General features: G+C 43.3%; 2 protein-coding genes and 2 long non-coding RNA genes across 4 annotated transcripts; all 4 read right to left on the bottom strand.

Moving 5' to 3' along the window:
• Window positions 1-1,430: 1,430 nt before the first annotated feature.
• On the bottom strand, window positions 1,431-5,364 carry LOC105055963 (uncharacterized). Its single transcript, XM_029267825.2, is given in 4 exon segments — window positions 1,431-2,129; window positions 2,687-3,331; window positions 3,334-5,034; window positions 5,037-5,364. Coding segments are annotated over 4 exon segments (3,078 nt in total). The 5' UTR covers window positions 5,311-5,364; the 3' UTR covers window positions 1,431-1,671.
• A 2,779-nt stretch (window positions 5,365-8,143) lies between these two features.
• LOC114914739 (uncharacterized) lies at window positions 8,144-10,861 on the bottom strand. Its single transcript, XR_003802411.2, has 3 exons — window positions 10,201-10,861; window positions 9,887-10,107; window positions 8,144-8,923 (listed from the first exon to the last, which is right to left on the bottom strand). It is a non-coding gene; the product is annotated as an uncharacterized lncRNA (long non-coding RNA).
• A 282-nt stretch (window positions 10,862-11,143) lies between these two features.
• On the bottom strand, window positions 11,144-13,348 carry LOC140853365 (uncharacterized). The gene is made up of 2 exons (XR_012136361.1): window positions 12,541-13,348; window positions 11,144-11,423 (listed from the first exon to the last, which is right to left on the bottom strand). It is a non-coding gene; the product is annotated as an uncharacterized lncRNA (long non-coding RNA).
• A 326-nt stretch (window positions 13,349-13,674) lies between these two features.
• On the bottom strand, window positions 13,675-16,296 carry LOC105055914 (protein TUNICAMYCIN INDUCED 1). Its single transcript, XM_010937940.3, is given in 5 exon segments — window positions 13,675-14,226; window positions 14,229-14,631; window positions 15,414-15,529; window positions 15,532-15,748; window positions 16,137-16,296. Coding segments are annotated over 5 exon segments (1,215 nt in total). The 5' UTR covers window positions 16,233-16,296; the 3' UTR covers window positions 13,675-13,843.
• Between the last annotated feature and the right edge of the window lie 7,167 nt (window positions 16,297-23,463).

The following is a 23,463-nucleotide window of genomic DNA, read 5'->3' as shown; positions in this document are numbered from 1 at the left end:
TGCTCTCACAAGCTAGTGATGCACCTCCCACTCTCCAAGCAACCGGAATTATATACGGCAATAACTCCAGAATATTAAGGCCCTTCCCACAAGAAAGCCATTAACCAATGTATGGCATCTCAGGATGCGAGAGAGAGAGAGAGAGAGAGAGAGGGAGACGAAGAAAAGGAAAAAAAGCAGAGAAAAGACGGACGTGACAACGGACAATCAACGATTGATGGCGGAGTCCAAGTATAGGTTTGCTGTTTGGCCCACCAATGCCTCACGGATCAACGTGAGTACAGCGTAGATTGAGAGAGAGAGAGAGAGAGGGAGGGAGGAAGGGAGAGCAAAGAGAGACAGAGTGGGTCCTGCTGAGGACCCAAAAGAGAATCTAGCAATCAGCCAGGTCAGCCTTCTTAGCCGTGGCTTGTCAAATCGCAGAAATCCGGGGTCTCTCTCAGTCACGAGCCTTTCTCAAGTAGCATGGGGCCAAACAACCGGAACACACGGAATTAAAGAATAAAAGGAGAACAATTAAAATATGCTCATTTTTGTACGTCTAGCTACTTCGACAACTTTGTTTCGGTCCTTTAAAATATTTTCTTCACTAGAATCGAATTCAGGTTGTCCATGAACAACTTGTCCAATGCAACGATTAAAGCCCCGGATACCCAAAAAATAATAATATAATTTATATAGATATACAAATGCACACATGATATATCCACATATAGGATCATCCATCCAAACATATGAAATCTATTGTTGAAGCTACTAACTTATCAAACATGTAACACCATATGGTACTGGTGAATGTACGTTTACAAGAGATTTGAGTTGATCGACCATGTAGATATAACTCATTGCCCTACGTTATATTAAGAAAAATGAAAAACAAATTATTTGAAATACTGAAATCCACCAAGATTAGAACGCAAGGTAGAAAAATCACAAGCTGAATGGTAATTTACTAATCTTCACGCGGAATACCAATTTACTAATCTTCAAGCTGGACGTTTAAAAATCAAGTGATGAGAGTCCTCATTTGGACAGAATTTTTAGCTTAATGCAGGTCTGTCTAGCACCTCTGACTACCTTATGCATGGTGTATCCAAATTTTTTATTTGCATCAAGCGAGCAGCGAGAAACTTAAAGCCGAGGTGTACTTTAATGGTGGTGCTATATATATATATATGTCCAAGCTACAACTATTTTCCTTTTTGAGGAACAGGCTAAGGTGCAGATCCTGCACCTAGCCAGGCTCAGAAAAGGAGTCTTTATGAGCAAAGGAGCCAGTCAAACCGAGCAAGTAACCTGCGGACTCCTTCCTCCTCCATGCCATAGTAGTCATCGACTCGCAGCTTATTCAACGTCGGGAATTGAGAGTCTCCCACTCTCACTCACACACGCCAATGCGAACATAACTCGGCTTGGATGTGATGTCTCGTAAGTTATCACAAAAAAAACTCTCTCCTCGATGTTATATATTGGATACAGAGCCAGATTCCATATATTAGAACAGGAACAACAACTACAAGCCCAAATTCCTACACCCCACCAATTTAGCTGTACAAACTTCCAAACAGAACTGAACCCCTTAACCCATATACCAAAACAAACAAAATAGTACCATCAAGGCACTGAAAGCAAGAGAACCCATTACAACTCCGGAGTTTAGAACCCAGCATTTCAAATGCTAAGTAGATCAGGTGGTGACACCTGAGGCTGTGGTTTGGATTCCTTCATGGGTGTTTCACCGCCGGCCGGTGGTGGTGGTGGTGGTGGTGGCGGCGGCGGTGGCGGCGGTGGAGAGTCCTCGCCCTGCTTTGTAGGTGGCCTCGGAAGCTCCGTTAAAATCTGGACGACTTCCCTCATGGTTGGGCGCTCGATGCTCTGTTCCTCCACGCAGAGCATTGCAACGTAGAACACATGCATGGCTTCGTGCAGAGGAACGGAAGGAAGCCTTGGGTCTAAGACACTTAGTACTCCTTCCTTCTTTGAATCTGTCATCTTTCTAACCCATTGGACAATGTCGACGCCATCGCCAAATTCCCCCACCGGCTTCCTTCCGGTCACCAGCTCTAGAAGTACCACTCCGAAGCTATAGACATCGCTCTTCTCGTCCACCTTCAGAGTGTATGCATATTCTGTAGAATTAAATGGAAGAGAATATATTATGACATAATCATCTAGATTACAATGCCTGATATCAACATAGGATAGATGCTAGAACCCATTTCAATGACTCGAACGAGAAAATATATAGAGATCTTATCATAAGAAATTGAAACTGAAATTCTAGTTATTATACATTAAAAGTTTGACATATAAGCTAAAGTTGGAGCTTTTTCATTCTGTGGTTAAAAGCAAAACCCCCACTAGAGAATTAAGAGCTAAAAGTAGCTTTTCGGATTAAAAAGCAGCTTTCAGCTTTCAAATGACTGAAGTCAAGGTAGGACAGGGTAAAAGCTAGAAAGAGAAGCAGAACATGCTCAAAAAATAAACTTCCATGATAAATCCTTGGCATCAGACCTTATCATAGTTATTTACTGTTAGTTTTATATGAACTCCTCTTTATTATCCCCATTAACACGAAGTAAATGATACAACAAAACAGTTGAATCCTAACTAACAACTGAAAGAAAAACTGTAGTTTTGAACAGCAAAATGTCCTAACAGAGTTAGAAAGGGAAAAAAAAATCACCTGGAGCAATGTAGCCATAGGAGCCAGCTATAGCGGACATGCATTCGGAGGTACCGGAATCCTGCAAGAACTTGGCAAGCCCGAAGTCAGCGACATGCGCTTCAAAGTTGGAATCGAGAAGGATGTTGTTGGACTTCACGTCACGGTGAAGGATCAACGGGGAGCAATCATGGTGGAGATAGCAGAGGCCCTTCGCCGCCTCCACCGCGATCTTATACCTCGTGTCCCAATGCAAATGGCCCCCCTTCTTGCCATGGAGGACCTCCCCAAGGCTCCCATTGGGCATGTACTCATATACCAGAAGATTGGTTTCATGGTTGGAACAGAAGCCAAGCAGTCTCACGATATGGCGATGCCGAATCCTTCCAAGAGTCTGAATCTCCGCCGAGAATCCATGGTCATGCGACGACCCCCGGCTCATCGCCAGTAGCCTCTTGACCGCAACCTGTTCGCCATTAGGCATCACACCCTTGTACACGATCCCCGCCCCTCCTTTTCCAATAATGTTCTCTTCCTTCAAGCAATCAAGCACATGGTCGCAGGTGAAGTCCAGACGCTGGAAGGCGGTGAGCTTCCATGCCCGGGCCTCGCTCGCCTTCTTCAAAGACCGAGCTTTGATGATCGCGGCAACGGCAAAGGCGATGAACAGAGCAGGAGGACAATGACCAATAGAAGCCTGAAGGAGGCCGAGAGGGGGCCTCGGGCATGGGCAGAACCGGCGCCGCCGTCGGCGCCGGCGGAACGGCACGGGCCGAGGTAGGGCCCGCAGAGGTTAGTATTACCGACAAAGGAACTGGCATTGAAGTAGCTGAACTGGCCGGTGCCCGGGACCAGGCCGGAAAGATTGTTGTAGGAGAAATCGACGGCGGTGAGGCTCTGCATCGTGGAGATGGACGGTGGGATACTCCCTTCAAGGTGGTTTCTCGATAAGTTGAGGTAGTTCAAGATCCGCATTCCGGCGATCTCCGCAGGGATATCGCCGGAGAGATTATTCCGGCTGAGATCGACGAAGGTCAGAAGCTTGCATTTACTGATCTCCGGAGGGATTCCACTGGAGAAGCGGTTGCTGCTGAAGTCCACCTTGGAGAGCTGCTGCAGCCGGCCAATCTCCGGCGGGATTCGACCGGAGAACTGGTTCTGGTTGAGAAGGAGCTTCTGGACGCCGGAGAAGTTGCCGATGGATGGCGGAAGGGGACCAGAGAGACGGTTGTTGGAGAGGCTGATCTGGCCGAGGCCCAGCGAAATCGAGACGTCCCCGGTATCCGGGAACTCGCCGGCGAGCAGGTTGTCCTGGAGCTCGACCTGGGCGAGATTGGGCAAGCTAAATAGACCGCGAGGAATCGATCCATTGAGGTAGTTCTCCCCCAATCTGACCCTGCTGAGGGACAAGCACTCGCCGAGGGACTGCGGGATCGGGCCGAAGAGAGCATTGGCGAGAGCGATCAGGGTCTGGAGCTTGTTGCCGGAGCAGAGCTCCGGCGGGAGGTCGCCGGTGAGCTTGTTGGATGATAGATCGAGGAGCTGGAGCTTGCCGCTCCGGCCGATTCCCCGGGGGATGATGCCGGTGAAGTTGTTGTCCCACAGCTGGAGAACTTCCAATTCTGGCAGGTCTCCGATGAAGTCCGGGATCGTTCCGTAGAGCTTGTTCCGGAATAGGTTCAACAGAGTGAGATTCCGGAGGTCCGCGAAGGTCGGTGGGATCTCGCCGGTTAGGGCGTTGTTTGAGAGATCCATGGACTTGAGGCTCCGAAGCCGGCCGAGCTCCGACGGAAGCTCGCCGGAGAGGCCGTTCACCTGGAGGAAGAGGGTGTCGAGATGCTCGAGGTGGCCGAGCTCTGGCGGGATCTGGCCGGAGAGGCCGCAGTTGGCAGCGTCGAAGCGGACGAGGGCGGAGAGGTGGCCGATCTCCGGCGGGATACCGCCGTCGTAGCTGTTGAAGTAGCCGACGTAGAGCTGGCGTAGGCGGGTGAGGTTGCCGATCTCCGGTGGGATGGCGCCGCTGAGCTCGTTGCCGGAGACGGCGAGGTATTCGAGATGCTCCCAGCGGCCGTACTCCCGGGGGATGACGCCGGAGAAGAAGTTGCCGCCGAGGTGGAGGTGGCGGAGGTTGTGAAGGTCGGCGACCTCCGCCGGGAGGATGCCGGTGAGGTTGTTGTTGTAGAGGTCGAGGACCTCGAGGTTTTTGAGGCGGCGGAGGGCGGAGGGGAAGCTGCCATTGAAGACGTTATTGGAGAGGTTGAGGTAGCGGAGATCGGAGAGGAGGGAGAGGTCCAGAGGGATGGGCCCGGAGAGGAGGTTGGCGGCGGTGGAGAGGTTGAGGAGGTGGCGGAGGTGGGCGACGGCCGGGGGAGGGAACCGGAGAGGTTGAGCCCGGAGAGGTCGAGGGCAATGACGCGGCGGAGAGGAGCGTCGTCGCAGGCGACGCCGGGCCAGGAGCAGTGGTCGGGGTTGGCGGAGGCGTTCCAGCCAGCGAGGGCGGCGCCGGGGTCGGAGAGGGCGGACTTAAGGGAAAGGAGGGCCACCCGCTCGTCTGCCGCAGCCTGACCGTCCGGCGGCGGCGCTCTGGCGGAGGATGGTTGGAGAACGCAGAGCAGGAGGAGGATGAGGAGGCGGAGCGGCGGCATTCTCTCGCTCGCTCGCTGTCGAGTGTTTGTTGTTTCGTGCCGGGCTGAGGCGATTTGGTGGTGGGCGTGGGTTTTATGGGGGAATTCAATTTTTATTTTATTTTATTTTTTAACATTTAGAGGACGTGGGATTTTTTTTTTTTGTCCTGTTTTGGGGTTTGATATGTGGGTTTATCCAATCGAGGGACGGGGGTGGAGGCCACATTTCGGGCTTTGTTTTGTATATGATTTTGAATGGGAAAACGTTGGGAATTTCGTATTAACGTGGAGGAAATGAAAACGGGGTAATAATTTATTGGGATTTTTGAAATATTAGGGTTGGAGGGAAGGAAGGGGATGGCTCCTGTGGGCTGGACCATTGTGATCTGTTAGGTGGGGCATAACTTAGGCCTGGAATGAGTGATGAGAGTGCCATTCTGCTGTGAGGCATATGCAAATAAGCATGTCAATTGGTGTGTAACTGCATCATATACAACAGCAATAGTTGTTTGTTATAGATAAAGTAACCTAATTAAATGAAAATCTGATGTCTATGTATCTTTTTAATCGGAGGAGAATTAATAGTTTGTAGCATATAAAAACCTCTGACCTAATCGAAAAGTAATAGCTATAAGATATTGTTTAAATTTCTCATCTCTACATACATATACAAGATATATCTACTATATATCTAATATAGTACCAAGTACAAATCTACAGAAATCCTCATATTTTTCATATGGATTCGAAGACACGCCAATATAGGTCTTTTAGACCTGACCATGAGTCAATTATAATGTTTATAATTAGATTTGATTAAATTTGGATTGTTAATTTGGTAAGGATGTTAAGACTTAAACGAGCAAAGATATGAGAATTTATGTAAGTATATATTTAGTCCTACATTATTTATGTGCTAGATAGATCTTGATACTTATTATAATAGATTTCGGATACTTATATGAAAACAAAAATTCAACCAACACCTAACTAGTCTTTTTGGATGAGATCCAAAGTTGTTATATAATATTTAATAATAAATAAAATATATTTCACCCAAGATTATTAATTAGACATTGGAGACTTGGTTTTCATATTGCAAATTAAAAAGATACATACTCATCAAGTGCAATATGATACTAAGAACTGCTTAGTACTTGCAGCAAGGACTACTTAGTAGTTGCAGCAAATATAATTTGCAATTTGTTTGCCAACAATAATGCAACATTTTATTATAAGAAATCTAATTAAGTTCCCTTCTTTGATATATACACATATCAGTTAAAAGGAAAAGAATATATTTGCTCAAAATGAAATGGTTCATTTCTTGATTCAAGGACTTGAAAATTGCACCCATTGTTTGTCCTTTGTTTATAGAGATTAAGACACCAATCGTTTTCCCAATGTAATGAGCAAGCCTTTCAAAGCTTTCTCTCTTCACACCCATCCCAACATCTAAGCCAAGCACATCAGCATATTTTACAAATATACTAATAATTTATATCGCAAATAACAACATTTAATATTATTTATCCACGGCCACACTCTATTCCTTCTTTGTTAGATGCACGCATGCTCTATAGAAACTTGCAGAGCGCAGCGATATATCAATACATGAAACCACATGAATCAACCTATGACTCATCATTGTGTGCTTGTTGTAGAAACATGTGAGAGGCTATAAATGGCGAAGGCCAAGGAAGCCATGATATGTTCGAGGCCACGGTCAAAGCTGGCTCCTCGACTGACAACCCCATGCAATGGAAAACCAAGCACTCATTAACCACGTCTCAATCTCTATCTCTGTGAGATGGAAGGGCAGGAGGCTATAAGGTGCCCCACATTTGCCTCCAGAGGCTCACAGCTTTTAAATCCTGAGACCATCCTCGAAGGCCGCACTAAATTGCGACCTCACACCCTCCAACTCTACGTGGCCCCTGGAGCTCCTGCGAGGCTCTTATTGTTAGTAGCCTCTCTTCTTCTTCATCCTCGAGAAATAGACCCAACGGCCACCACCTCTCCTTTCCCCAAAGCCTGAGCACCTACAGCTAGCCGCAATAGAAAGCGACAGGCTTCTCAGGCCCATTCGGTAACCGACTGACCTACTAGATCTCACCAAGATACTTCCCAACTGCCCATGGTAGCAAGTATGGGAAAATTTTAAAATCAATATTTGGTAATTTTGATTTCTTTTAGGTCTAAAGAATATATATATATATATATAGGAAATTCACTACTTGATGTTGCATAGAATATCAGCTGGACGGTCAATCACTATAACATGATACAATTTGAGTAATATATTTGTTTATCAAAATGATGATATAGCAATTCTTCTTGCATTATATATGATTATCCTACAATTATCTGATTTGCTAAATCACAATAAGATTGCATGGTAGGTTGAACCAAATTGTTAGACAAAATATGGTTTGGTCTGGGCCGTTTGGTGCAGATGATTGAGTAAGTAATCTTACTAAGTGTCTATCGTTGTCGTTCTTGTCTTATTTCTATTGTTCACCCATTCAGCCTACATCATTTTATTCAATTTTTAAAAAAAAAAAAAATTGAGTACATATTCGTTTAAAAAAAAAGCCTAACTGTGGATTGCAAAGTTAAACTAGAACTAGTCAAACCAAGTAAAGATGGTTTATATTGAAGCAAGATTGCTTGATTCTCGTTCAGATTTGGATGTTTCGACAAAATATTAACTTTAACAGGCAATCATTTCTGTATACATCCATCAAGAGAAAATATTCGAAAATGATCTTAACATGTTTCTATATCATGCATGTATGGGTTTAATTATAATTTGATGCCTTCTGGTGGTGCTTGCCGTTGGGCTCAAGGAAGTATTATCATGGTCACATGGCCCATGACATGGTAGCATACGTACTTCAAATAGACCATAGAGGCTCTTAGTTCCATCATGTACCTTGGTTTTAGCATGTAAGGTTAGTGGTGGCTATGTGCTATGGTTCATACGTTGTTTACCTTATCTGCTTCGTTTTTCTCTTTCCCTTGTCTTGAGGCTACTTAGACTCTGGCGAACAGAACATTTGAAATGGGTGCTGCCGTCCATCATATACTTAAATGGCTTATGAGTTACAATATGCTGCAATATTATATTACCAAGATGGTTATTATTATAGCTAATAATTGCTGTTGGAGAGTGAGTTAGTGAACAGGTCCTCTGGGAGCCAAGAGAGGTTGCAATTGTCTCGAATGCCGATTTCTTGTCTCCTGGCCCTTGGATGGAGCGAGCCACCCATACCCAGAATCTCTGGCTGTTTACCACCACTACCAACTCTTGTTCTAGAAACACGGTAGACCCATTCAAGGCACTTCCTCCAACCACTGCTAGTTCCTGCTTCTAGCATTGCAAGGATTGAATCATTAGCACATCTTTAATTGCTCGATGTGTCTGTTGTTCGTGCGACACGATGCTTGCGCATGCTTTGAGAAGCTCATTTGATCAATAGTTATCATGGAACTGGAATTGTTTGATCCTCACAATTGATGGATGCCATGGTCGATAGGCTTGCATTAAGGTTGGAGAATTTGATGGTGGCAGCCTCCTGTCCAATGCATGGATTACATCTCTAGTGATGCACAAGGTCTTTATTCAGTATTCCTGCGCATTATCAGATTGAAATGCTGAAGGAAATGAAACATAAGAGAGTTTGCTGCACTCAATGTAAATGTTTTAGTATAATACAGAATCAAAAGAGAAAATACTGGCTTGCAAGACAATAATTTGATTTCTTTTGTAAATTAATATGAAATAGAAATGGAAATTTGGAAGGGTGTGTTCATTAGTGTCCTCATATTCATGGCGCATGCCTGCACACGTGCGTGCTGTGCATGGGGAGAGAACCAAATGGTTGTGATTTCAATAAGAAAAATAGGAATGATTATACGACAATATCAAAAAATGAAACTAATTCAAATTTTCATGTATTAATTAGATTGAAGCATAGCCTAAATCCTACAACTTCACAAGTCCCTGAAATGCTTTTGCTACAGTTCTGTCGAGTGAATGTTCAATCTAACACACTTCTCTCCAATTTGAGGTCTCAATCAGCCACCAACATCCACAACCTACCATAAAAGATCACAAGTGTACGTAGAGCATATTCTTGTTTCATCCATTCAATAAAATTGTTGTGCTGTAAAGGCCATAGCCATCTATAAAGGCAGCATCTACTGAAATCCAACCAATCCACTTTTCTTTGTTACATAACATAATTCTTGGTTCAGGTTGCTTTTTATATATATTAAAACAAAAAATTGAGAAGAATAACAAGAGAATCATCAATAATTTTATATAAATAAGGAGAGAATCTCCATGTCGAAATACTTAGAAAAATAATGGACAAGATTCAAAGAAGCAACCTCCTCCAAAGGGAGGGGTGAAACCATTAGGCCATGGTTAAGCTTGCCGAAAGAGAAACACCACAGATCACCATCAGAAAATATATCTTTTCCAAGTGAGGGGGCACATGGAATACAGCTGGATAAAGTTGCATTGATATGAGGAAGGGGTGAAATGGAGAGCTACATCACTTAAACAAGCCATCTCCATTAGTGCATGTACCTTTATAGCTTTGTTGGATGCAAGAGCATGGTGGAACCCCATAAGATCTGGAGCGCAAATGGTTGAGCTTGCAAAGGTTCCAGCTTCCATATCTTTTATGTGACCCTCGATTCGGATCTGAACCACTTGAAGGGAGGGGTGATCATGGAACAGGAAGTACTGATGCTGACACCAATAGCTTTTTGCTTCTTTGATCCAAAATCTGGTCCCGGTTCTGAGCTCTACCCACCACAATAAAGAAATGCAATGTTAGCATGGTCATGTTTAGATGAGTACCAAAGAAAGAGACAACAGAACACCAATGCAACAACAACCTTGATGTACACCTGCGTAAGAATAGATGGGCAGTTGCTGTGAACACTGGTTCTAACCTGAAAAAACATTGAACTTGAGAGGACCTGCAGCCGAGATGATGACATCCACCTAAATATACAGCTGAGAAAAGGAAGCAGAAATGTTCTGAGCCAGACATTTTCCTAATAAAAATGCTCAGAATAATCAGCAGCCACCGTAGATTCATAATTTCCACCAAGAAAAGCTGATATTTGGAAACCAAACTGAATAGTGGAAAGGGTGTAAGAGAAGTAGAAGGTGATTAGAAGTATCCAGCAGAACAAATTTATAGCCACCATTCAACAATCGAATCATGTAAAAATTTTCCTTAGAGCATCTAGTTACCAATATGGCATCCTTACTCCTACATGCCAAAAATTCTTATTAATATGCTAGTGTTAATACATCTCACTTTACCAGCTAGGGCCAAATGAGCTCCTTGATGTGCCATAACATCACATTTCACCATTAGTTTTTTATTTTTCCTGTTGAATAAGAATTCTGAGATTGAAAGTGATAAAGAGAATATTTTAAAAGATTGCTTTCTAATTTCTTTATGACAAAAAATATTAGAATTTATATGCTTACTGGTAGTAATTGATTAACTTATTGAGAAGCTATACTCCTGTGAAACATAAATCGATGAGGAAGACGTGGACACCTAGATGGAATGTAAGAAAAAACTTGCAAAAGCTTTTTCAAGAAGAGTTAGCTCTTCATAAGAACAGTGGGAAGAAGAATCCTTTAAAAAAAAAAAAGTTTAAGACATGCTGGTGCAATTATGGTCTACAACTAAGGAAAGGCCAATCAAGCCTTCTTTGAATGATAATTTTGGAACAAAGAAAGATACTTCAGGTAGTTCTGAATAATAAGAAACTGTCTGCTGTATGTTGGCAGACGAGAGGCCTGTCTTGAGAGTAGTGATGCACAATTGGCATTTTGACTTGCCTTTCATCTTAATAAAAGATACATCATTCAATCAAAAATTAAATTGAAAATTTAAGAGCATACAAAACGAAAAACTTTATCTTCTCCAAAAGAAGAGAACATGATTAGATCGTTCTGTAATTAACCATATAAAGTTTAACAATATTTACATGCTTGTGATCAAATAATTGCATTCTCTCTAACATTCTCATTCATCATTCCATATCCGTCAATATCGTTCCACTCCCTCCAGCCATTCAAAGATCTTGTTATAAACCTGGATGCATGGAAGCCAAATCAAAAGGCAAAATGTCAAACACCTTAAGATTTAGGACTCATCAATAACTGGATGAACAACTTGTGAAACAAATGGTTTTCTGATTGAAACAAAAATTCAGCACCCATAACAGAATCCATCATTGAGATCGCAGAACACATGTCAGAATGAGGAAAGCAGCAGACCAAAAATTATAGCAAGAAATATTGTTATAGAGACATAGGTTACATATATCATCATTTTCAAAAAAGACTCATGACAGTGAATTCCATCAACCTAGAATAGCAATAAAGGGGGGTTGTCTACACTAGTTCTAACACATTACACTTGTCTGGCATGTCATGCTTTGTTCGAACCTTCTCCACATAGGGGAAAAATAAGCCCTTGAAGATAACAAACTAGAAACACATCAAGACTTATCTCTACATGCAAAGAGAGAATCATATATGGACTGGATTAGTGGTTGTTGAATAATATAAGAACCAAGATCCATTCATACTTCATATAAAAAAGAGCTTCCACTATGGACATGTTATGGGATCTGATTCATGCACCATGGCAAAAGCAGAACTACAATTCCCCTATCTTGCAGAAATTACAGAGAAAATCAAGGTTTTTCTTTTAATATATTATACGTTATGATTAGAGGTTGCATGGTGAAGATATTCATAAAACATGTTCATTTATGCAGCAGTAGTTGTGGTGATAAAAATGATTCATCCTGACAAGTGATTGAGGGAAAGGAAACACATAAGAGATTCTTGTTTTAGCATAAAACACAATCTTCAAAGAAAGTAGTTTATTTGTAATTTTCAGTCACACTATCACCCAGAGATATCAATTATCTGACAAATGAACAAATTTGGAAAAAAAATATTGCAGCTTGATCAATACTAGACAGGGAAAATGCATTCTTGTACCTCCCCAGAATTTGGACTTTGAACATCTAACTGAGCATTGACTGCTATATTATAAGATTACTGAAATTTATCCATCACTAATACATGACATGAACAATTAGGTTGATAATTTTAATCATCATTTGGTCAATAAGATTTTATTTTGTAATTTAAAAATGCAAGCAATTTGATGACATTGAGTCAAGAAGTCCTATTACATCTTCAAAGAACACACTGACGGTCTCCTCTGCCTGCTTAGAGGGTCTGCCATACAGCATGAGTGCTACCACTAGTTTCACCAACCATGGATTCATACTAGCCACTGTGTTTCTGCTGTATCCTACGCTCCACTTCAGACAATGTTTCTATTGTATTGATAGGCCACCTTAAGGTGCATGCTGGATGATGTCAGAAAAGCCAATGCAACGGCAAGCCCAGCAAAGCAAATAGAGTTCATTCATCAGCACATTTATCTGCTCAGTAACAATGGATATTATACAATCAAAGGGCCAACTCATGACTTAAATATGATGAAATTTTAAGACTACTATCGTGAAGCTGAAAATTTAACCAGTGAAGAAATATGCAAATTAACACCATATTTCTCCATGATCTAATTGATAAACTACCACGTTATCTCTTGCCACCTGATTCCCATTAAAAGGGCTTGACCAACAATTTAATCAACTACCAAGTGACAAATGCAAATATAATACTCCAGTTTTGCATTTTTATAAAGTTGGACTCTGATCAAACAGTTAAATGGACTCATAGGAGCTGGCATCATAAAAATACTTGCATGATAAGTAGACAGCATCAATACAAAGCACTCAAACCGAATACAACTTGCCATAACTCATGTAATGCATCACTTCGAGTTCATGTAACACATAAAACTAGAAAAATCTATGCTAGAGCATAACATACTCTGTAAAATCTCCAGTGAAAACTGATTATGCACTAATATGGTACGGAAGACAAAAATTGCATCATATAGGTGTATGCTAACAGGCCAAGCAATGTTGGTCCCTGCATTACTCACAGCTACACAATCTCTTCCAAAAGATGGGATGACATGGAGAAGCTAACAATGACTGGTTCTGGTTACGAATGACCTGACCATGCATAGAAGCTGGTGATGGAGCAATTTCTAGCCAACCAATCCCATTCTGCAGGAGGAATGTTTATGATTATAGTGTAATCTGAGCCATTTTCCAATTTACTATCTGCATAGACAATTTGGTGTTGATACACTCATATTGGTCCAAGTTCAAATACAACTCCAGCCTAACAAGAAGAGAAATAGAATTAAGATCGACGAGATATTAGAATCACGATGTTATGTCCTCATATCATTTGTAATATGGCATTCATCACTCTGAACTGTATATATATTATCGGACAAAATTATAATTTAACAAAATGTGTTATCCAGCAATGCAAAGTCAAAAGAACTTTGGTTGCCTTTCTAGATCTTTACACTTGTTGTTCTTCAGCAAAACTAGAGCTAGAAGAACAGGATTACAGGGTGAAGTAATCCGGTGGAGGGTAAGCTGCTGACACCTGGGACATGGATACATTCCCAGTTTGAACACTACCAAGCACACTGTCTTGTACATTGAATGGCTGGACTGCTGCAATCCTTTCAGGGATCACATTCCCATTGTCTTCAACCCGAGCCAGCACCTCAAAGTGGGCCATGGCCTTTTTAGGCCTTGTCTTCCATTCCGGGAACCCGGACCAATCCACCTCCCCATCTAAAAGACTCCTCTCCACAGAGAACTCCATCTTCACATAAGTTCGTGCTGCCACCTCTGCCTTCACCAACCTGAATGATCCCTCCTCCTGTCCCTTCTTTCCTAACACCGATGCCAATAGCTCTTCAAAACCCCTAAGATTAGAACAAATCCATTCAATGAAGTAAGAGGCCACAAAGTGGGGTCCTGTGATGCCTGTACATCTTCAGAGACAGCTGGGACGGACCGGGAAGAGAGCTCAACAAGGCCAGGGGCAAGGCGCTTGAGCTTGAGCTTGTCATTGGGGGACATGGACGGTGAAGAGGTGAGCGAAGTGGGACCAACAATGCGGAGGGAAAGGATAGGTTTCTCATTTGAACGTGCAGCATTACGGAGAGCCTCTGCAATGGTTAGGAGGCTTGATGCCATAGGATGATTCTTAGGGTGGGTCCGGTTGAGGGGGAGGGGGAGATCAAGTGGGTGCCTGAGGCTGACAGACCTTGCACCCTTGACTGTCACCACAGCACCATCTGATAGGAGGACCTTCTTCAGCCTACCAGCATCTACATCATGCTGCAAACAATAAGAACAGCAACTTCAATGGTCAGTCATCTGACTCCTTTACCATCGAAATTCAAATGATGTAGCATCAGGAATTAAGAAGACAACAGCATTGCAAGATGGACAAAAAGAAAGTGCTACAATAATACCAGAGACAATAGAATTTGATTTATTAAGGCCATCAACGGCAACCTTAACAGATAAGACTGTGGAGGGTCTGAATCAGAAGGAGAAATATTCATTTGTCCTAACATCAATCAATATAAGATATAAATTTTCATCAGAGAGAATTTGAGAAAGGATAACACAAAAGGCTTGTGGATTTCCAAATTGTCCAAAAGATCATTTTGAACTCATTGCCAATTTTTTTTCTGCTCTTGTTTCTCCTTAGTAGTTATTAAAATTTGAAATGAAGAATTATAATATCTGAATTAAATTGGCAATCAGCTTGATTCAAATTTCAGGAAACTTCAATTATCAAAGAAATAGCTTACATAAAGTAGAATGAGATTCTAGATCAAGGCTTTGACCATTCTAAAATTATAGCCTTTTCTTACAGGAAAAAAAAATCTGGGATCTAAGAAAAGGGTACACAGAATTCCAACAAGCAAAATTCACGCAATTATTTTTAGAAATGGTCTCGTAGATTCTAAATGAAATCCAAATGAACATATTTCTTTGTTAACATTCCCAAAATTTCATTCACAGTGGAATTTCGAAATAAAAAAGGCATTTTTAACAATCAAATCGTTCCATAATTGGAGAATTAAATGCAATAAGAAAGACATCTCTACCGGCAGGGAGAGCCTCATGTCGTCCCCGTCCTGGATCCAGAGCTCCATCGGCCCCGCCAGCTGAAACGGCGACAGCTCCGGCAGAACCCTCGCATCCAACCTCCTCCCCTCTCGGCCAAGCCCTTCTCCTCCTCCGCCCTAAAGATGGGCAGGTCAGCGAAGTCCCACTTGCTAACATCCTCGAGGAGCTTGACCGGAACCACCTTCTTGTCCACCTCGATGTCGAACTCGTACGCCACCGACTGCCCCACCAGCGCGTCCCTCACGTCGAACCCCGATATCTCCAGCCCCTCCCCCTGGATCCCTAGCCCCTTCATGATCGCCTCCCTCAAATCCTTCAGTCCAAACAGCAAACATGTCAGGTCTAACAATTAGAGGTCAAAAGATGGGATATTCCGTCAGAAACGGGAATGAGGGTGGGATTTTCCATTGAAAATGGGAATTTAGGGTTCCAAAACGAAAGGTTTGTCCATGGAAAAAGGAATTTTTCCTTTGGTTTCAAAAGATGGAATTGTCGGATCAAAAACGGGAAATAGGGATCCAAGGGACGGTATTTTCCATCAAAAAAGGGATTCTTTGAGGGTTTCAAAGATGGTGTTTCGATCAAAATCGAGGATCAAGGACTAAAACAACGGAATTTTTCATCAAAAACAGGAATTGGAGTTTCAAAAAAAGCCATTTTTCATTAAAAAAAGAAATTTGAGGGTTTTTCTTTTGTCTCACCGAGATCGCCTTGGGGGCGAAGGGATTACGAGCGTTCGCGGCTCCGAACGCGAGGATGGCGACGAGGATCGCCGCGAATCGAGCCGGAGCCACCATCGATCAGAAACGAAGGACTTCGGAGAAAATTCGAAGAGAAAAAATTTCGGTGGTCTTTTGTTTTCGGATTGAATCAGAGAGAATTAGGGCAATTTATTTAAGGGAACTGATTGCTGACGTGGATAGAATGGACCAATGAGAATCGAGAGAATGATGCGAGGTGAAAGCGTATTGGCCAGGATTCGTTGGATGGAAGCGCTTCCGTCAACGGCACGAAACGAAGGGACGAGGTTTTGCTGTTTCAAGTCGCCGCTTTAGTATGATCACAGCCGTTGACTCAATGATAGCAAGGTGGGTTAACGGATATGATCGCGCAGAACGAAAGCCTTCGTCATGATAGAAGACGGCAAGATAGGCAGGCGTCGAAAATAGACCGACGTCTCTACTCCGCATGTCCTCGGAAGGTTAATAACACTGTTGATTGAACCGTCTGTTACACTGCTGAACACATTGATCATTGGATCTAACGAAAGAGTCAGACATACATGTGAATCTTACGAGATACTCATCCAATATACTGATGATTGGATCTAACATCAATATCAAATATATTTATAAATTTTATAAAATATTTTATTTTTAAATTTTTTTATTATACTCTTTCATATTATTTTATTATAAAAATATTTACGATATTATACATTATTATTTTTATATATTTTATTATTTTTTAAAAAATAATATTTTTTATTATTATTTTTTTCTCTTCTTTCTCTCTCTATCTATGCCTTTTCCACACCCTCCGCCCCTCGACTCCTCCAACCCCTGCCTACCTGTAGCCTATGGCTCCTTTGTCCTCTTCGCCCCTTCCCTGCGCTACCATCTCCCTCGGATGGCTGATAGCTTCTCCGTAGTACCACCCCCTGGTGGCTTGTAGGCTTCTCCATGCCACCGCCCTTTCCCTACCTATCCTGCCCTGGTGCGGCCCCCACCTCCCACCCCCCACCCCGATGGCCCGCGCTACCCCCCACCCCCTTCGTCCCCACGATCGGTAGCTTCTCTATGCCCTTGCCCCACGGCCGGCATCTTCTTTGATCCCTGCCCCCCCATCCCACAACCGCCGCGGCCGCTTCTCCACACCTTCGCCCCCTCGGCCGATCGCTTCTCCACACCCCCACCCTCTCGACCAGCAACTTCTCCGTGTGCCGCCATCCCGCAATTGGCAGCTTCTTCGTGCCCTTGCCCCCGCAGTTGGCAGCTTCTCCACACCCCATCTCGTGGCCGGCAGCTTTTCTACGCCCCCTCATCATCAGCTGCCATGCCTCCACCCTACGATAGCCCATAGCTTCTCCATGCCACTGCCCCCCACCTAACCCCCCCAACTCCCACCTGCCCACGGCTTCTCTGCACCGCTGCCACCGGCCCCCCTTCTAGTGGCCCATGGAGATGTTAGGAGGATCTCTCATGTCTGATCATCCCCACCAAAGATCGCAAATACTGGTATAGATACTACGGGAGGAAGGAAGAGAGAGATGCACAAAAAGATATAATCAAATATGTAGATCAGCTCAAGGCTTATTTTTACGGGGCATGCAAGCTTCACTATGAAAGAAAATAAATACAAGAGAAGATTACGCCCTCTCAACCCTCATACATCAATCTCTTTCTCAACAAGTAGCACAAAAAATCCTCACAAATTCTTAAAACCCCCAAGGAGTCTCTTTGCTACTCTAGCCTCTCTGCTTATGTTCTAATCGCTACCACTTGCCCACAAACCATCAGGCCCCCTTAAAAACCCTAAAACCGACTTGTGTTAGGATTCTGACCGCCTAATCACCCTTGTATGTGTCCACAGCCATCCGATCATGCTCGCACACACCTGTGACTACCCAATCACGCACATCCATAGGTGGATTGCGACAAAGACCATGCGTCATATGGTGGATTGCGCGAAACCATGCATGGACCATGCGAAACCACGCATGGACTGTGCACCACCTCTTTTAGACCATGCGGTAGACTATGCTGCTCGAGCATCCTGGGCCACACTACGGGCTGCACACACCTGTGAAACGTGCACACCTGCAGGCCGTGCGCTTGGGGGTTGTGCTTGCAGGCTTGCGCACCTACGGGCTGCGTGCCTGCGGCCGCGCCTGCAGGCCTACACCGTGGGCTTCTCTGTCTTGGGCTTCTTTACTATGGGCTTCTCTGCTATGGAACAAATTCGAGATGCCAAAACCTAACAATCTCTATCTCGACTCGATATTTAGTCTTCACATAACTTTGAGAGCTTCTAGATGAACTCGCTTCCATACCTTGGGGTAAATTTTTGGTTGCTCATGGATAGATAAACATAAGAGTCGAACCAGACCGTTTAATCTCATTTCTATCATATGCTGTAATCTGTCTAACTTGAGATCTGCTCGGGATAGCCTTCTGTGATAATAGAAACTTCACCCTGCGACATTATTGGTTATCCTCCCAAGTTTTCCATCTTGTACCCAATCATCTGTACCTGGAGCTCTACCTCTCCTTAAGCTCCTATTGGCACCTGAAGCTCTACCTCACGCTGAGCTTCCTGTCAAAGGTAGTGTCCTCCACATTTCTTCTCCTTCATCACAACCCTATTGCCATGCACAACTTCAGGATTCTATTATCAGCTCTCTATCTATAGCTGCTTGAATTCAGTCTGCTTAGTGAAATTAGATTATATCTAATACTGAGTATGTATCGGACCTCATCCAATTTCTCACTGTTCCATCATGTGTCTGCAAGCTGACTGTTCCAATGCTCTTGATCGCATAGCTCGATCCATCCGGCAAATGAACAGTGCCCTCACTACCTTCTAGGAAGTCAAACAGCTCCTCTCTGCAACAAACATGATACGAATATGCTGAATCTAAAATTTACTGCGGAGAAGAAGTAGATATCTCATATGAAACCAGAAGAACATCATTATATTCTTCAATGTCGCTACTTTGGACCGCCACCGTAGTTGCCTTCTTTCGATCCCTAAGCTGTGGGCAATCTCTAACTCGATGCCCCAACTCATCATACTGGTAGCATCTGATCTTACTGAAGTCTCTCAACTTGGACATGGACTGCCCATCTTGCGATCTTTTACCACTTCATCTTCTGCACTACCATCTCCAATCACTGCCAAAGTCAAGTCGCCACTTGAACTCAAAATTCATTTTGGAGAAGTGTAGAAGTGACCTCATCCATCTTGATGGTGCTCTTTTTATAAAAAGAGCAGTCATCAAAGACTCAAAAGAAGAAAAAATCGATGAAAGCAAGACCAATGCCTTGGTCTTCTCCTCAATCTTCTCACCAATGTTGAGAAGATCAGTGAGGATCTTCTAAAAGTTGCTGAGATGCTCCTATACGCTCTCCTCTGGCTCATCTGCAACTGGTAGAGCTACTTCTAGAGGAAGAGAGCATTGGTTAGTGACTTTGCTATGTACATCTCCTCAAGCTTTATCTACATCACTGTAGGAGAAGTCTCGTTAAGTACATAGATCATCACATTATCTGTCAAATATAAACGGATCATACTCACCATCTGCATCTGAAATCACTTCCAACTCTTCTCTTTCATGATAGTCAGCTTCTCTTTGCACAAGAGAGCATCAATCAACTTTTGTTGGATGAGCACATCCTTCACCCTCGTTTGCCATAAGGAGAAATTGCTCTTCCCATCATATCGATTGATCTCTACTTGATTGAGCTCGTCTTCTCCATCTTCTTCAACCTCGACTACCACCATCACAATTCAGACAACTACGTACTTTGATACCACTTGTTGGGAGGATTCCTCATGAGTGCGGAATACAGATCCTCCATCTAAGATCGTGAATATTGGTATAGATACCACAGGAGAAAGAAAGAAGATAGATGTATAAAAGGCATAATCAAATACGTGGATTAGCTCAAGGCTTACCTCCACGGAGTATGCAAGCTTCACTATGAGAGAAAATAAATACAAGAGGAGATTACACCCTCTCAACCCTCATACATCAATCTCTCTCTCAATAAGAAGCACAAAAAACCCTCACAAAGCTCTTAAAACCCTTAAGAAGTTTCTCTGCCGCTTAGCCTCTCTACTCATGCTCTAAGCTGCTACCACCTGCCCCTAAGCCATCAGGCCCCCTTAAAAAATCTTAAAACCGACTCCTATTAAGATTCTGGTTGTCTGATCATCCCTGCACGTGTCCGTAGCTATTCGATCGCGCCCGTATGCACTGTGGTTTTCGGATTGTGCACATCCGTGTATGGACAGCGACAAAGACCGTGCATCGCATAGTGGACTACATGAAACCACACGTGGACCGCACGCCCTCTCTCTTGGACCACATGGTGGACCGCGCTGCTCGTGCGTCCTGAGTTATGCACTGTGAGCCGCGTGCCTACGAGCCGCACGTGCTTATGGGCCACGCCTGCAAGCCTGCACTTCTGCGGGCCATATGCCTGCAGGCTTGCATGCCTACGGACCGTGCTTGCGGGCTTGTGCAGTGGGCTTCTCTGTCTTAAGCTTCTCTACTGTGGGCTTCTTTGCTGTGAATTGAATTTGAAGCGTCAAAATCCAATAGGAGAAAAAAAAAATTTTTAAAAATAATTATAACATAAACTAATTTTAATTTTTAAATATTTACCATACCAACCATGCATATGGACACTCCATCCAGTTGAAATATGAATGGTCATATTTAATCTGATGAAATAATTACAGCATAAACTAGTTTTAATTTTTGAAATATTTACTGTACCAACCATGTATATGAACACCCTATCCAGTTAAAATCCGAATGATCCATATTTAATCTGATGATCAGAAATAGATAAAAATTAAAAGAACTAAAATACCCTTTGAAGCATCATAGCAAAACTCATTGTTTTTTGATCTTATGGGATGTACACATATTAGATTGGTGTGAGCGTCCACTTGTACAAAATAAAAAATAGACCAATATCCGGTGATCTTTTAGAAATCTCTTTTTTCGGTCCATGTATTATATTTTATTATATTTTATTTTATTTTTTGGTAGAAACATATAAAGCTTCATTAATAGCAAAGACATGATAAACCCAAAATAAAGTCTGCTGCTGCAAGGCAGAGCAAAACGCAGCAAGCCAGGTAGAACCAACAGGCTCTACATATGTATGATAAATCAGCAACAATGAAAGATAGAGACTCCAGGAACAACAAACTCAAACCACTGCAACTATTGAAATATAAGGTTGACAGGAAAAGGGCACTGTTATTAACGAGGCTAATAGAGGTAACTTGAATGCTCTGCTCTCTGTATCTTCCAGATATGTATCAAACTGGAAATTAGTGGAATGGAGGGGCACAGAATTGAAGCAAAAGAAGCATCCAATAATTCCTGCTAACATCATAGAATGCATGGGAGCTGGTACCTGGCCACTGGGATCTGTTGCTTGCTGCAGAGTAGAATTACAGAAAAGATCGTGCCTGTAAGTCGGATTATAATCCATGCCCAGTCAACGGAGAAGCTTTAGATGCCAACAGCTACTCTTTCCTGCATTGAGACTTTGCACCATCTGATGAAGCTGAAAAGAGTGGTGATTATGAAAGATTATTACTATTCTCCGAGAACCTGAAATAATACAACTGTGATACCAAGTCCAGCTGAACACTTGCAACACAAACATACTCAATTGGTAGAAAACGTTTGCAAATAACGATGCTAATCTGTACATAAACATTGAAAAGCAAAGCAATAGGAGATAGCAACTGAATCATGAGGCAAGGATTAATGAAGAAATAGCTCAGGAGGACTATTGTGAGAATACACATCCATTGTCTAAACGGTTTGAGAAGATGAGAGCCCCCAGTGACCCTACCATGCTTAGACTCCTCGCCGAGGTTCAGCAATCTGCATTTGGTCATATTGAATGATCTGAGCAAAGGAGGAAGGCAACACATCCCCCAATGAGAAAGAGCAGTTACCCAAAAGAGCTTGCTTGGATAACCAGTCTGCAGCTTGATTTTGTTCCCAATAAATATGAGGGAACTTACATGAAAGGAAAGATTAATGATAGCTAGAATGTCTTTATAGATCGGGAGATCTGTGATTCTACATGATGATGGATGCATTATCCAATGGATTACAGTAAGAGAGTCACCTTGCACAAAAAGTTCCTTATCTTTGGAGAGTTGGGCTGCAGCTTTCAGACCTGAGCATGCTACTAAAAGTTCAGCATATGGCACAGAAAAGAGAGAGATTTTCAATCCTTGGGCAAATAAAAGGTACCACAAGCATCTCACAGCATCTTCACCATTAGCTTACACAGCATCCCACAAAGGGAAGAGGCAACCAAAGTAAAAGAGTTTGTTAGGATTTGACGTCTCGAGATTCGATCTACATTAAGCCTACAATGAGGGTCGCAATGAAAAATGGAGTCCAACGACACTAAGATCACTCCAAACGAAGTTCAGACAGAGAAGATACGCACTTTTGAAGTTGGCACGAAACTCAAAACAGCGGCGGGCCGGCGGGACGCGGCCCAGGCGCGGCCAGCGCGCAAGCCAGGCGCACAGGGCGCGGCCTGGCGCAGAGCGCATCTCGGGCCCAAGCGCCCGGTGCGGGCACAGCTCAGGCCCAGGCGCCGCACCTGGGGTCTGTACCCCGTCCATCATGGACCGGGTGGTCCACGGCCCAGTGCATGGACCGCGTAGGCATTTCACATGCGTTTCACGTGATCCACGGTACTATTTTGTGGACCAATCCGATCGGACAGCTCTAGTGGCTTGCGATCATAATCCAACGGCTTGAGACCCTAACTGGGTTAGTTTAGGACTCATAAACCTAATCTAATTCAGGTTTAAGCCCTTTAAAAGGGCCTGATCGATGAACAGAAGGTTTGTGGTCTTTTTGACTTGGTTTCTCACGGGAACAGAATCCGTGACTTGATTTTTCTCGTACGGCATGAAGATCAGAGACCCGAGAGAAGAGAGAGAGCTGCGTGACTATGAGAGAAGGAGCTTCAAGGAGGCTTTTGGACAGTGGATAGTGGTCGCTTCAGAGGTTCAGGGGGGTCTTCCAACAGAGAGAGCTTTTGTGAGGAGAACTTTCTGTGAGGGAGAAATTGGGTGTACGAGGGTTGAGGGTGAGATCTCTTCTTGTAAATTTTTTTTTCATGGTGAAGTCTGCATGCCCCGTAGAGGCGAGCCTTTTGTGGCTGATTCACGTATTTTGATTGTTTTCTATTTATTTCTTCTTTCTTCCTGCTACATTGCGCAGTACCGAAAAGGTCTTGGGAGGTGGTG

The sequence above is a fragment of the Elaeis guineensis genome, chromosome 13 (assembly GCF_000442705.2).
Source record: "Elaeis guineensis isolate ETL-2024a chromosome 13, EG11, whole genome shotgun sequence".
Taxonomy (NCBI): Eukaryota; Viridiplantae; Streptophyta; class Magnoliopsida; order Arecales; family Arecaceae; genus Elaeis; species Elaeis guineensis.
This window is presented reverse-complemented; position numbering and strand designations above follow the sequence as displayed.